The sequence below is a fragment of the Symphodus melops genome (assembly GCF_947650265.1).
Source record: "Symphodus melops genome assembly, chromosome: 22".
NCBI lineage: Eukaryota > Metazoa > Chordata > Actinopteri > Labriformes > Labridae > Symphodus > Symphodus melops.
In genome coordinates, this window is record NC_136712.1 from 3,162,048 (window position 1) to 3,175,608 (window position 13,561).

Consider the following 13,561-nt stretch of genomic DNA (forward strand, 5'->3'; position numbering starts at 1 on the left):
ATAGAATTCAATGCATTTTGAGACACTCACACAAGGCAGTGTGTAGTTGTTGCCTCTTGAACTATCTCCGGTGTTTTGATGGTATGACATGACAGATTTCCACTCTCAACTTCTCAGACGGTTTCTATGTATTTAGTTTTTATGGTCCAAATTGTAAAAAAAATAAATAAATAATCAGTTTTGATTTTCTGACTCATAAAAGTTATGTATTAACTGGGTGCTCGACTAAGGATGATTTGTTGTTTGGTAGACACAAAATCAGGTTTAGGTTGTTTTTTTTAAATGGTGATTCAGTAACCAATAGGTGATGTCACTGAGGCTGATCCATGATTTATGAAGTCTATGGTTTAGTCTTCTGGACAAAATTGGTCATAAGTCATTGAAGTAACTCAAGCTAGCTGCATGTTGAGCAGCTAGCAAAGTATCATGCTCATGATTACATATTGATGCATCATTGTCAACTCTTACAAGAATATAAGTTTACTGCACAGGCTACACTTAAAGCTCCAGTGAGGAGTTATTAGCTGTTTATGAAACAGACTCACATTGAAACTGATTGTCTCTGTTTGACCTACAAAAGCAAACCAGACCACCAGAGACAAGATTTTTAATTTCTATATCGTTATTTTTAACGAGTGGAACCGCTGCCAGGGGGTAGGTGTCAGGCAAAGGGATTCTGCCGTCTGAACAGCCTCATTGATACATTTCCCAAAGTTAAGACTCTCACTGAGTAATTTGTTTGACTGCTAAAAGACAGCAGGATGACATTTTTCTTAAAAAGCATGTACAGGAAAAGATCAGAAACGGGTAAGACTTTGTCCACAGGGGGCGCCAAAATCAACTTAAACTAAGAGTTCCTTTAAACGTAGAACTTTTTTTTCCCACTTTTACTGAATTGGTTTCTTCATGTCAAGACTTTGGCATATACTTGTAACGCTGTGGTGGTACTACTTAAGTAAAACATCTGAACACGTCTCCCTAAACTGCTGAACACAAGAAGAGTGACACATTAAAAGCAAACAGTTAAAAAAAAAACTTTTATTGTTGTCTCAGGAATACAGTAGACTGCTGTGCACAGCACATACGTACAAAAATAAAAGGAAAAAACTTTAATATCCTTACTTAGCATTGTCTGTTTTTCAGAAACAAAGAACTGAAGTTTGTTTCGTCTTCATTTACAGTCATCAGCAAACCAAAACTAAGGCAGAGGGTGAGGTATATGAGAACAGAGATGAGAGGAATAGGGTGAAGCCTCACTCCCTTTCAGAGCTGGAGTTTAAAACAAACAAACACATGAAGCACACACCCCTAATTAAGACCGGGGCTGAGGCATGCTTATAGATCAATACCCAGTGTGAAAAAAGTTACTCCTCTTCACTTCAATGTGAATTGATCAACAATGTGCCGCGGGGTCGATAGAAATCTGGGTAAAAAAAAAAATTTGGTCGAAGCTGAAAGTTGAGCCTTTGTTTTGAGACACAGGCCAACACTCTGTTAGGGATCCAGCTCTGTGTGTTTACAGAAAACGATAGCTTATGATCAAGATGTCCTTTGTGAGGTGTTTCTAATGACGTCAGACATCTCGTCTGTGGGGTGGCATGACGAAGTGCTTGTTGTCGTACATGCTGAGTGATCACTTCAACACCTTTCGCAGCAGGAAGAAAAGCCAAAATGTGGAGATTATGTTTTTGTATGCTACTTCTGTCAACAACAACGATTATACCCCAAACAAGGAGTGTGCATCTGTTGTTTCTTACTCAGCCTCATCTACAAGCAGCAACAAGTCCTTCTGTTTGAGTTTAGCATCTCTGCAAAATGTGTCCTTGGACGGAAAAAAAGCAAAAGAGATGTGAAGGAGAAAATACTGTTAAAAATGAGCAGCAGCTGATACTGTGTTGTGAAAAAAGAGTTTCAGGGTCCGGGCTGAGCCCAGCAGCAGCAGCAGCAGCCTCCTGAGGATGGATGTGGTGCCATCCTGCAGGATTTGAGTGCAGCAGCAGCAGAGGTGAGGCTGTGCGTGACTCTGCTCCTCACACACTGCATTAACTCTGCAGATGTCCCCTCCCCAGAAATATCCCAGCACCAGTGCTTGGAAAGGGGAGGGGGCGGCGTGTTGTGGAGCTGCATTTTAAAGAGGCGAGGCTCTTGATTAGAAGAAGAAAGGTGATTGTTTTAAAGAAAATGTATCGGTTAGAAGCAGGGGGAGGAAACCAGTCATGAGTTCACTTGTTATGGCGTTTTGTTTTAGCTTAAAAAAAAAAAAATCACAAAGATACTTTAAATTCTTATTTCATGGAAACAGTGCGAACCATTTAGCCGGCCACTGGGGTCGAGGGCAAAGCCGGATGATGACTCTGACCTTGAACTAAAAGGAGAGGAGGAAGCTCCTGGGTTACAGTGAGGGGTGATAGAAGCAGATTTGGTTGGGTCAGGAGGAGCTCAGGTATGTGGGAGGCTGCCTGTCATCCTGGCAGATCCACATTCCTGCAGGGGGTATGACGAACAACAAAGGCAGCAGGGCCACCTCCTTTGCATACGTCTTTCCTGGATTTAAATAGTCCTGCTTCCTCTCCAAAGGCAGGAACGGATGAAGGCAAGATTCAGGTTTTCAAGTAAACAACTGCAGAGAGATGCAGGCTAGAAAGATTCTTGGAACGTGAGGCAAGAGATGCATCCTTAGAACATGTTACAAGACATTTACTGTTCAGCATGAGAGCAACGGTTGAACAAAGTGGGGTTCATCTCCAGCTTTGCACACAAACTGCTGCCATGCATACCAGTACTAAAATCAATACCATATAATACATTAAAAAAGATGCTCTCTCACAGCTCATTTCCATCCATAAATTCAGTCGAAATTAGACAATTTTTCGTAGTGTGCATCCCCTCCACCATCTGCACTGTCCTTCAGTTCTTCAGGACACACCCCTGACTCATCCGTAATTGCATTTAAATCTGCCTCTAGCTCCGACACCTCGCTGCCACTGCAGTGCTGCTGCAGAGCACGCAGGCAGGCAGGCAGGCAGAGGAAGTGTCCCGGGGGACAAACAAACTCCACCAAACTCTCAAAGTGAAATTCGAAATGGTAAGGGGAAGGGTTCATACCAAAAACCTTTAGGCACCATCATCGATGGTTTACTGTGCAACCTGAACTCTTTTTGCCTCTCTCGGGCAACTGCGACAAAGCAGCGTTTAAAAAAAGCTCCTGAATTCTTCGTCTTTTAAATTTTGCGACTATTTACAACGTCTTTCTTGGACATCATGTTCAACAGCAGCAAAAGCTTTTTTTTTTTTTTTTTTTTCCTTTTTTTCCCTTTTTTTTAAATAAAGAGCAGCCTACGTTAGTGTAGGAGCTCTTTTCAGGACAATGTGCAGTTTCTACTGTGCACTCGCAAATCTATCCGCTCAGTCGATTTCTTTGTGCAAGCCGGGTCTGAAAGAAAAAGTTCTCCATGCTTGGATAGAAAAGTATTCCACCCTGTTTATTAGCCACATAGTCAAACTTCTGGCCTCCTGCCAGCTTCCATGGCCGACCACTCTCTGGTCTCGAACACAGATTGTATATTACTTAATCGATCTAATTACAGAAAAGAAAATAAACCAGAGATAGTTCAACCCCCCTTCCTCTGAGGCCCTCTGCAGAGTGTCAGCCCTATTTCTGACTCCAGTGGGTGTCTCTTACATGCAAGTTTAAGGGGGCCACAAGTGGGAACACCAAGGCACCTTTAAATCGTGCAGCAAAGGTAGTGCATTTAAGTTTTAACCCCCACTGCTGGACTTGGAGCAGGGAGCCGTCAAGCGCTTTCAAAAAAAGTTGAATTAATTATAAACCTAGCAGATATTTCAGCAAAAAGTCCATGCATCCCTTATTCTAGTAAAGTGGTTCTTTGAGGTAATAAAAAGTATTCGTTTCACTCTTTAAAGCACAGGATACAGCTCATCGCTCATCTCAAAAAAGGAAGTGACACGTCGTTCTGTTACAGCAAGCACCAATGTAAAGTGAGACAGGCAAAGGCTTCAAGCTCTCCCCGTCCATAAAAACAATAAGCAGCACTGAACATATACAAAGATAGCTATCCAAATATACAGATATATAAACAGAATAAATATTTGTGTTTTCTTTCACAGTCCGTCCGCACGTGTAACATGACTTTGCATTTCTGTGTTACCTGGAAGAACATCCGCATGTGCAAATTAGTGAGATATATTGCCGGTTTCTCTCATAGCCGCGGGAGGAAATGTGTGACAGTCATGGCGGTGGTGGCCTTGTTGCCTCTCTTTACGCGGCCATGCTTGCTGAGGGCGATATAGAAGCCCTTGTAAACAAAAGACTCGTAGGCGTTGTAATTGTTGGGCAGCAAAGTCTCCTTGAACTTGCACTCGTCCACGAAGAATCTCTAAAAAAAAAAAATCAACCCAGTAAGAAAGAGAGAAAAGGAAGGAGAGAGTGAGAGAGGGTTTAAGTCGGCCTAAATCTCATAACAGCACAGGATGATCATCACAACATATGCATGGTTTCTGCGTGACCTTTACTTTGGCAGACAGCCGGCCTACAAAGCATGCTTTGAGGGAAACTGGAGGAGGTGGCATGTTGTTGCAAAAAGAAATGCCCCTTTCCAAAGCAGATACCAGCCTACTGCTTTAACTCACAGATAATCCCTAATGATTAAAATAATTTATGATGGACTGCTGATCTATTTGTACAGCATTAAAAAGCAGAGATACTTTATAGTTAAGCACAGCTTCTAAGTTTGACGAATTAAAATCCATTAATATGCTTCTTTACAAACTCTTTAGGCAAAAGACGTAACATTAACACATTTTCCCCGGGTTATAACAAACATACAGAGCATAAAGTAAGACCATAAGTTCCTGTTCCTTTGCAATACAACTTCAAATTTTTTTATGTTTTCATGTTAAAACAACAACGTGAAAAGTCTGAAGTAAGAAAACAATGACTGAAATCAGAAAAAGACCAAGGACATTTTGAGGCCTTTAAACCACCTGAAAATGTTGAGGTTTGATATCCAGCTTTTATATTAAGCTCTTTAAGTTAAGAAGAGCCATCATATATTTCCCCTTTAACAGCGAGGTCCATTTTTAATAAGCCAAGGAATCTCGCTCATTTGTCATTTACAAATCAACAAGACAATTATTAAAGCTCCTGTGAGGAACCTTTGGTTCATGTCAATTTTGGCGCCCCCTGTGGACAAAGTGTTGAATATATCAATTACTATGACTCTTGAATATGGAAAATATATACCGCCCCCCTCCCCCCTCCAAAAAAAACACTGTTTCTGCAGCGTGCAATTTTCACTCAGTCTGACACCCACCCCCCCCCCCCCCTACCCCCCCCCCCAGCAGAGATTTTAGACTTTAAGAACAACTGTATCGATAAATAACTGTTGTAGCTGATAATCTATTTTGCTTTTTCAGCTCATAAAGAGTCATGAGTATTCATTTGAGCCTGTTTCATAACCACTTAAAATCTCCTCATGGTAGCTTTAAGTACAAACAGTCGTTGTGTACTGCACGTTTACTGTCCATGCTGCAATGACAGACTGTCATTTTTGCTGCCTAAACAACATTTTATTGGTTTATGTTTAACAGTATGAAATGTACAGTGATTTTTCAACATTTATTATAAAATATATTTTTATGAAATTCATGTAGATAAAACAAAGGTGATTCTTAAACATTCACATTATGTGGATTTGTTTAAATATGACAAAGACATTTTCCCCTTTGAAGATCGTCACTTTTAGAGACAGTTGCGAGTTAAACTCAAGGTTGTCGATCGAACAGTGGTGGCTTGCAGCAATGACTTGTTAAGTTTGTTTTCTGCTTTGATGCACTCCATGAGGAGGGATACATATACAGATTTACATCACATTTTAATATTATCACAAAAACAAATCACATGGTGCTAATTCTTAGTCCTGCACTGTGTAGGAAGTTTAAGTCGATCGTGTCGTACTCTGCATGTGTTCTGCTGCTTGCTACTACTTTTCCTGAGACAGTAAATATAATACTGCCTAGGTATCTTTTACTTTTCTTTATTTGTTATAGCTTGTTTGCTTGTGCTGAATGAAGACTTCTCCAACATCGTTCTTTAGAACTTAAAGCTCCTGTGAGGAGTTTTTAGCTGATTATTAAACAGGCTAAAATGAATACTGATAACTCTTATGAGCAACAAAAAGCAAATACGATCAATTATTCTGTACAGTGGTTCTTAAAGTCCAAAGTCGTCTGTGGGGGGTAGGTGTCCGATTGAGTGAAAACTGTACGCTGAAGAAATAGTCTAACTCATCATTTGACTGTCAGCAAAGCAGTGGGAGAGTTTTATTTAAAAATGCTTTCTGATGGTAATATCAGCAAAAAGCAGAGACATGAACAAAGTGTCCCAAAAAGGAGCATTTAGCTTAATTCTGAGGTACTCGACTTGACCATCTGTTTTTATTGACACTTCTTTTTAACTACATTTCAGAGGAAACTATTTCACTCCATTACTTAACGGTTGCAAATGACTTTGCATTTTTCATGTAGACTAATACATCATGACAAAAAAAGAGCAACAGCACAAGTTGCCATCAGTAAATCATGTTTATACACTGATGGTTTCGACTCTTGCATTAAGATACATTTAAATAACATTTGACTGAATACATGTCTGCACATTCATAAAAGTCATGTGCAGGACTTTGACTTGTAATGGAGAACTTTTATACTGCGGTGGCTCCACTTTTACTTGAGTGCACTTTGTGGCCAAGAGCAGAACATTTTTGACATTAAAGCATTCTCCATTGGGACCCCTGTGAAACCCCCCTATCATCGGAGCATATTAATAAACACAACAGTGCTCATAAACCCACAGGATGCAGAAGCTCCATGAACTCATCTTACACCGAGCAGGATGTGTGGGTGTGTGTGTGTGTGTGTGTGTGTGTGTGTGTGTGTGTGTGTGTGTGTGTGCGTGCGAGTGTGTGTGTGTGTGTGTGTGTGTGTGTGTGTGTGTGCGCGCGCGCACAAACGTACCGTTCCGTATAACCTTCCCCTGCTGTTCATTGCGACAAACAGCTGACTCCTCACTCCGAACAGGCTGATGACTCCTCTGTCCACGGTGGAGATCTCTATGAGACCTAAAGGAGACACAGAGTTAGGAGGGTGTCACACAGAGAGGTGGCCTCTGCAGCACTGATGGGTGGAACCCTTGCAGGTGCATTGCGACTGGAGGATGCTCTCTCTCCCCTGAACATGCACCTTTGTGCAGTTTAAGCATTCAGATGTCCTGTGTGCGGTTAACTGCGTACTGAGTGTGTGTGATTGTGTGTGTGTGTGTGTGTGTGTGTGTGTGTGTGTGAGTGTGTGTGTGAGTGTGTCCTGCTGCAGGGTAAAAATAAGTGAGAGTCTAAACTGGGTCCAAGCATTCATGTCATGTTTTTGGCTTGGGGGGATATTTCGCACTGCACGGATGCGGGGGCTCAGTACACTGTTTTTGCTTTCGGAAACTTTCAACCACGCCGACACCTCTTATTAAATATCATGCAGGACAAGTGACCCGCACTAACTTCCACACGCTGCCATGCACGCGCGCATAGGGTTACGCTCTTTTTCTAGGTCCGAGTGCAAACTCACTGTATTGGTTCTCATTGTGTGATCCGCTTATCCTGCCGTCCGGGAGCACCTGCAGGTGAAACCCAATGCCCACGTTGCAGTACAGTCGCCGCACTCTTTTGATGCCCTGCAAATAGTCACTCTCCCAGTTCAGCTCCGATTTCCCCCCGGCAATACCCAGATAGGAGCGCGAGAAAAGCGTCTCCCACTTCTTTTCCAATAAAGTCGCATTAGTCCTGCTTGGAATCGGATAAGAAGAAGCGATCCCGCAGAGAGAAGTCCACAGTACAAGAACTGCTGGCAGCGTCCAGTGCGTCCTGGCCCCGCTGGACATGCTGTAGAGGCACCTTTGCGCAATGGCCATCCAGTTTACTATTGGGGCGCGTGGTCAAAGTTACCTGCCCTAAAAATGTAACTATTCTTATGTTTTGTCCTTTGGCATGGTGGCGGTAAAGGCTGATTTGGGGATCAAGGCAGATCAAGGCCCCATAGCCTGAGATGTGAGCAGCAGCAGCAGCAGCAGGAGGAGGAGGAGAGGCACGGAGCGCGTCGGAGCTTGATTTGGTGCCGGTGGCGATGATCATCTTTCGCCGCTCCGCGCCTCTATTCAGGCAACGCTGGCAGTGGAGGGGACACACCACTCACCGCAAAAACCAGCTCACCTTGGCCGACACTCACATCCTACAATGACATCACTGTGACTTCACTGCTGCGCCCCCATCAAAAGTAGGAGATGGGAGGAGGAGGAGGAGGAGGAGAGAGAGAGTTACAGGACCCCAGCAGCAGCAGTTCTGATAGGAGTGATGGGGGGTGCAGCACCTTCACATCAGCGGCAAACAAGCAAGACAGAATCTGAGGCAGCGTTTCCTGTGGTACTTTTCAAAATAAACCATCAGTGTGACCTTTACAACTCCTACAGTAAACTAGCACTTCAGAGTCCCCGTGTTCACTTGTTTACCAAAACTTACCAAACCCCAGTTAAAGAAATTAAATAGCCAGGGTTTGACTGAAAAACAATGACTCTATCCCACGCTTGAAGTCAGACCTCTATGGCCTCCAGTAACCATGATTGGGAACCAGTGCTGGATTTTGCAATGAACCTTTAGCTAAATATTTGCATTTATATTGTTTTACTATGTTTCTCAATTCAATTTTAAAACAACAATTACGCCTTGACAGCAACAGACAGCTTTTGTACATTAAAGGTCACATTTTCTCCTTCTTTAGTTTAAAGTCTAAATAAGTCTCAGAGCTCCACAGAACATGTCTGTGAATTTTCTTGCTCTAAATCCAGTTTGATCCTGTATTTGATCATGCCTATATACCCCTCTATTTCAACCCTGCTCAGAACAGGCAGTTTCTGTGTATGTAGCTTTAAATATGTAAATGAGTTGTGTCAGACCCTCTAGAAGTGCATGGCTGTCTTTGGCTTTCTCACTCTATGTCGGATTGTTTAGGCAGAGTCAGAGGGCATAGCTAACGCCTAACTGTGAGAGTGTCACCCACCTGGGGGAGGGGCTTACTGCCCTTTGTGACATCATAAAGGGAGCACCTGCAAATGGCCTTTTTGAGCACACATTTTCTGAAAAGTAGGGCATGCTAAAGATGGAGAGGATGGACATTTCTGATCATTGGGGAGATTGTAGACAGACTAAGGACATTATTTTTTAAAGAGTACTAAAAGTCGTTAAAATGTTGAGAACTTTTTTGTCCTTTTTTTGACACTTTAAGTAAGAAAAAAAGAAAGCGTTCATTTAATATTTTTTTCTCACACAAAATGTACACAAGACAGAATATTATCTATGAATGAATGTAAAATCTTTTGTTCACTGATTAGTCAGAGGTTGGAAAAGTTTTGTTTTATTGTGAAAGTAAACTAACCTATTTTATTAGTCTTCCTCTTGCTAATTGCGTCTGACTTGACGCAGCTTTTCCTCACATGGGAGACCTGCAGGAGTGGAGAGAGAGAGAGTGAGAGAGTGTGTGTGTGAGAGAGAGAGTTTCATTGGCGTTGAGCAATCATGGGATGGATGGATGGATACTGTGTCCAGAACCCAAATCGGGAAGGTGGTCATATGTCCTGGCAGCCTGCTGCCTTATTTAGAGGGAAGGTGTAAAAACAGTCACAGCCAGTCACAGGAGAGCAGGAGGCGATCATGTCTGACACTTCCTTTACTGTTTGTTCAGGAAGTTTACATAACTGCACATTTTTCCTGGTCAGATTTCACTTTATTATTATAACGTCCAAACCGTCTTTTAACAGAGGCATATTATAATAACTGGTGATTGCATTGTGCTGTCACATAAAGAAATATGAAGGGAAAGCTAATAATAAAGAGGACCTGCAGTATATGTTCAAAACAAGCAAAAATCACACATTAACTTGAGAAAGATTTAATCATTTTGCTTCATTTCCCCACTAAAGAGGCAAAAACTGTCCATGCTGAGTGTGCTGGGTTGACCCTCCTTTACGTCCCTGTTTGCATCTCATCCTGCAGGGAGCTGCATGTTATAGGCGATAAGGACTCGGGGGATTTCCCAACACCAGGCTCTGAGGCCCAAAGGTGTTCTCTGCTGCCAGGGAGCCTCAGGCCCACCTTAGCAACCAGAGAGGCCTCATAGCTGGTAAACAGCAGCGACAAGACAACCCCACAGATAGAAAACCAACAAACAAACAAAACATCTCATGTAGCCTGTTGGGTGGAGATACAGAAAATGTAATTCTGCAGTGTCAGTTATTGACAATGTAAGTAAGTAAAGTCTGATTTATTAAGAGATTGATTCAGGGGAATTATTTTTTGATGCTCAGATTTTTTTTTTAAGTGAATCACACTGTCATTGGGTAAAACATGCTGACACACTTTTTCACGATGGCAATCCTGAGCCTCCTTAGTCCAGTGTACAAGAGCCCATTTTCACTCTCATTAAGCCTGTTAGCATGCTCGTGTTAGCATTCAGCTCGAACCATCACTGGGCAAGAGAACATTCTTGCTGGTATTGCTGTAGACTACAACTACAATACGAGTACAGAGACAAAACTGCAAACCAGTAGTGTGATAGTAATTTCAGGATGTGTTTCCGACTTGAACACAGAAATACCACTGAGGGAAAAGAGAAAATCAGGACGTCTTAGTGCCACTGGAGCAGACAGACTGGACCATGTTGAAAAGCAAAGTAATGAGACAGCCTTTTGGTTTGCTGTGTAAGCACATGGCTATATGCAATCCAAGGCTACCAACTGCCTGAATAGACAAAACTACTGGGTTATTGACAAAGCGTAACTTCAATCAATGGAGAGTGGGCACCGTTAATGAGACGGTGCTGAGCTCTTCAGATTAATTCAGCTAATAGTGTTATACAGGCGTGACGCTGAGGCTGCTATTTGCTAACAACACCTGTCTTAAATGCTAGAATCTGAAACAAAAGCACTTTTTGCAGAATAGCATGACATGACCAAACTTTTCCTTCATGTTTAATGCATACAACATGCATGTAAAGTATGTCTATGTATATTGAGGGATAAGATGTAACCAGCTAAGTCCCCCTAAAGTTCAAAACACCCTTACTTGTGATGCTTTTAGTGTATTACACAAATTCTTAAAGGTTTATGTCTTTTATAGATTGTTTGGATTTTAGAATATCGAATAAGAAATATTCAAAGATGCCCCTAAATATATAACGTTTACTAAAATATAAATGTATAAAAGGTTAACAGTCATTGAGTGCATTTAAAAACCATTTAAAGGTGTCCTCAAGCAACTGGGTGTTGCACTTTCATTATGTTTAGAAAGTCCCAATAGACGGGTTAAAACAAAAATTGTCAAAATTGTAGCTGTGGTAATTCAGTTATTCTGATTTTAAATTGTGTAGTCTAATGCAAAAACACAGGATCCTACATTTCCCATAATGCAACTCAATCACATTTTTCATTAAAGTGCTCCTGCTTCCTTCAAAGCTCAGGCTTTCGAACGTTACACCTCAGCTTAGTGTAGCAGGCTTTTTCTATAAAAATAAATAAATTGTTGAACCGAATATCAGAAAAAATAAACTTGATGACTTCACTATGACGTCATCAGGGTTACCGTTCCAAAGTCTTTAAATATTCCTACAACTGATTCAAAGTGGAGCAGCAAGAGGAGACAGGCATGTAGAGATGGAAACTTGGCCACATTACACAGTCAGTTGATTTCGCCTATAGACTCGCCTTGAATTATTACAGTAGAGCTTCAGAAGAAGACGAGAAACTGGACACTCAAGGGAGAGAAATGTGTCTGCACTTTACGATTGTCTGATCAGCTGTCTTTGTTGCAAATATAGGATCCATTTAGTGCGCACACACACCCCACGGACATTGACACACACACACACACACACCACACACATCAATCACAAAATGGGCCGGAGGGAATAGCCATACAAACAGCTTTTATACATATTACAAAGGTGTAAGTAACTGGATACAGGAGGATGCAAAGCTCTTTCAATTACTGTTTTATTAACAGGGGGTTTAAAAGACAATATTGAAACAACAGCTGGGGGGAGCAGGAGATTGACGGGGGGATTTTTCCTGGAATGACATCAGAATCGCTGGCATGGATGAGCAAAAATACTCAGACTGAGTGCATGTGTACTGATGACACATCAAGGCTGCATAAAGACACAGGATTACAATAAGAACATTTCTATCATTTATTAGTAACATTAACATGTGTAAGTGCTCGTATGAGATTTTAATTCTGAAGTAACTTTCCTCACCAATCACATCTACTTTTAAAACACGAGATAATGACAACGTTAGGTTTTTTTCAGTTTTTTTATTGATGACATCAAAACCAGAAATGTTTCAAAGTCACCATTTAAAGTACTTAAAAAAACGCTGCATGCAACTCCTGCACCGACACATTGCCGGTTAGTTTGTTGCAAGTAAGACAGTGTGTCTTCCTTTCCAATGCACCTGTCTTATTAAATGGATGTGCAATGTTTGTGTTTACGATCCAATGTCCGGACAAAATAAGATGTAAAGAAAACTGCGAGCAGCGTTCTGTAAAAACATCTGGACATGCCCCTGTTGTTTAGATTCTTCAATTTGAACAAAGTTGACCAGCCGAGATTTAATTCCATTTCCTCCAGTTGTGTATCTATCATGAGTTTTTGAGTGATTGCTTTTTTGGCTGCATGAAGAAACTTGAATACTTCACAGACCATGAACCTCCCACAAACTAATCCTCTAAACATTTCTGAGATCCTTTGCTCGAGTAAGAAAACTTTACATTATTGAGCTGATGGGAGTAATGGGGCAATCGATAGAAACACATTGGATTTTATTCTGAGGGAGCGGGGGCTTGTAAAATAGTAACGTGCCACCCTGAATGGAGCATGGGGTTCGGTTTTGAGCTGAGTCAGCTCATGTATAATTCAACAGCCTAAAACTGCACTGGGTTCTGCTCTTTTCCACTGCTGCTTTGTAAAGTCGTGACACAGAGAGTAGCAGCGAACCCACAGGGAGCCTGATACAAGCTGACATGCCGTGTCACTAAAACATATGCAGAAGCTGAAACACCGTATATAAGGAGATCTGTTCTACTTCTTGTTTTATAATCGTGTCAGGCATTGAGCTGACAAAGAGCGGCCTGTCAGAAGGTTCCCAGTAAATATATCTGTTCAAGGGTAAAGCGTGTGCACCTTGCACAGAAAGATGTGTGCTGCTAAATTGGGCGTAGAGTGACTAAGGGGAAAAACAGCAAGGCAGAGGTGACTGCAATGGAAGTTACAAATCTAAACCAATGACACAGCACATTTCATCTTCATGGTAACAAGATACACTCTTTATCCTTCAACAGAAAATACAGACATGCTAGTTAAAGTGAGATATCTCATCTAACAGAAAGGCATGTTAAAGGGATTATTATTTTGTGTGACTCTAAATTGTCCAAGAAGACGTTTAACT

General features: G+C 41.6%; 1 protein-coding gene across 2 annotated transcripts; it reads right to left on the minus strand.

Annotated features, from left to right (window-relative positions):
- Positions 1 to 384: 384 nt before the first annotated feature.
- On the minus strand, positions 385 to 8,062 carry fgf6b (fibroblast growth factor 6b). Of its 2 annotated transcripts, XR_013778072.1 has the most exons (4): positions 7,636 to 8,062; positions 7,036 to 7,139; positions 993 to 4,397; positions 385 to 936 (listed from the first exon to the last, which is right to left on the minus strand). XR_013778072.1 is itself a non-coding variant. In XM_079334997.1 (3 exons), the coding sequence occupies exons 1-3, from the start codon at positions 7,976 to 7,978 to the stop codon at positions 4,221 to 4,223; spliced, it is 624 nt and encodes a 207-aa protein (XP_079191123.1). In that variant the 5' UTR covers positions 7,979 to 8,062; the 3' UTR covers positions 385 to 4,220. The 2 variants fall into 2 exon arrangements, 1 of the variants encoding a protein (XP_079191123.1); XM_079334997.1 differs by having other exon boundaries at positions 385 to 4,397.
- Between the last annotated feature and the right edge of the window lie 5,499 nt (positions 8,063 to 13,561).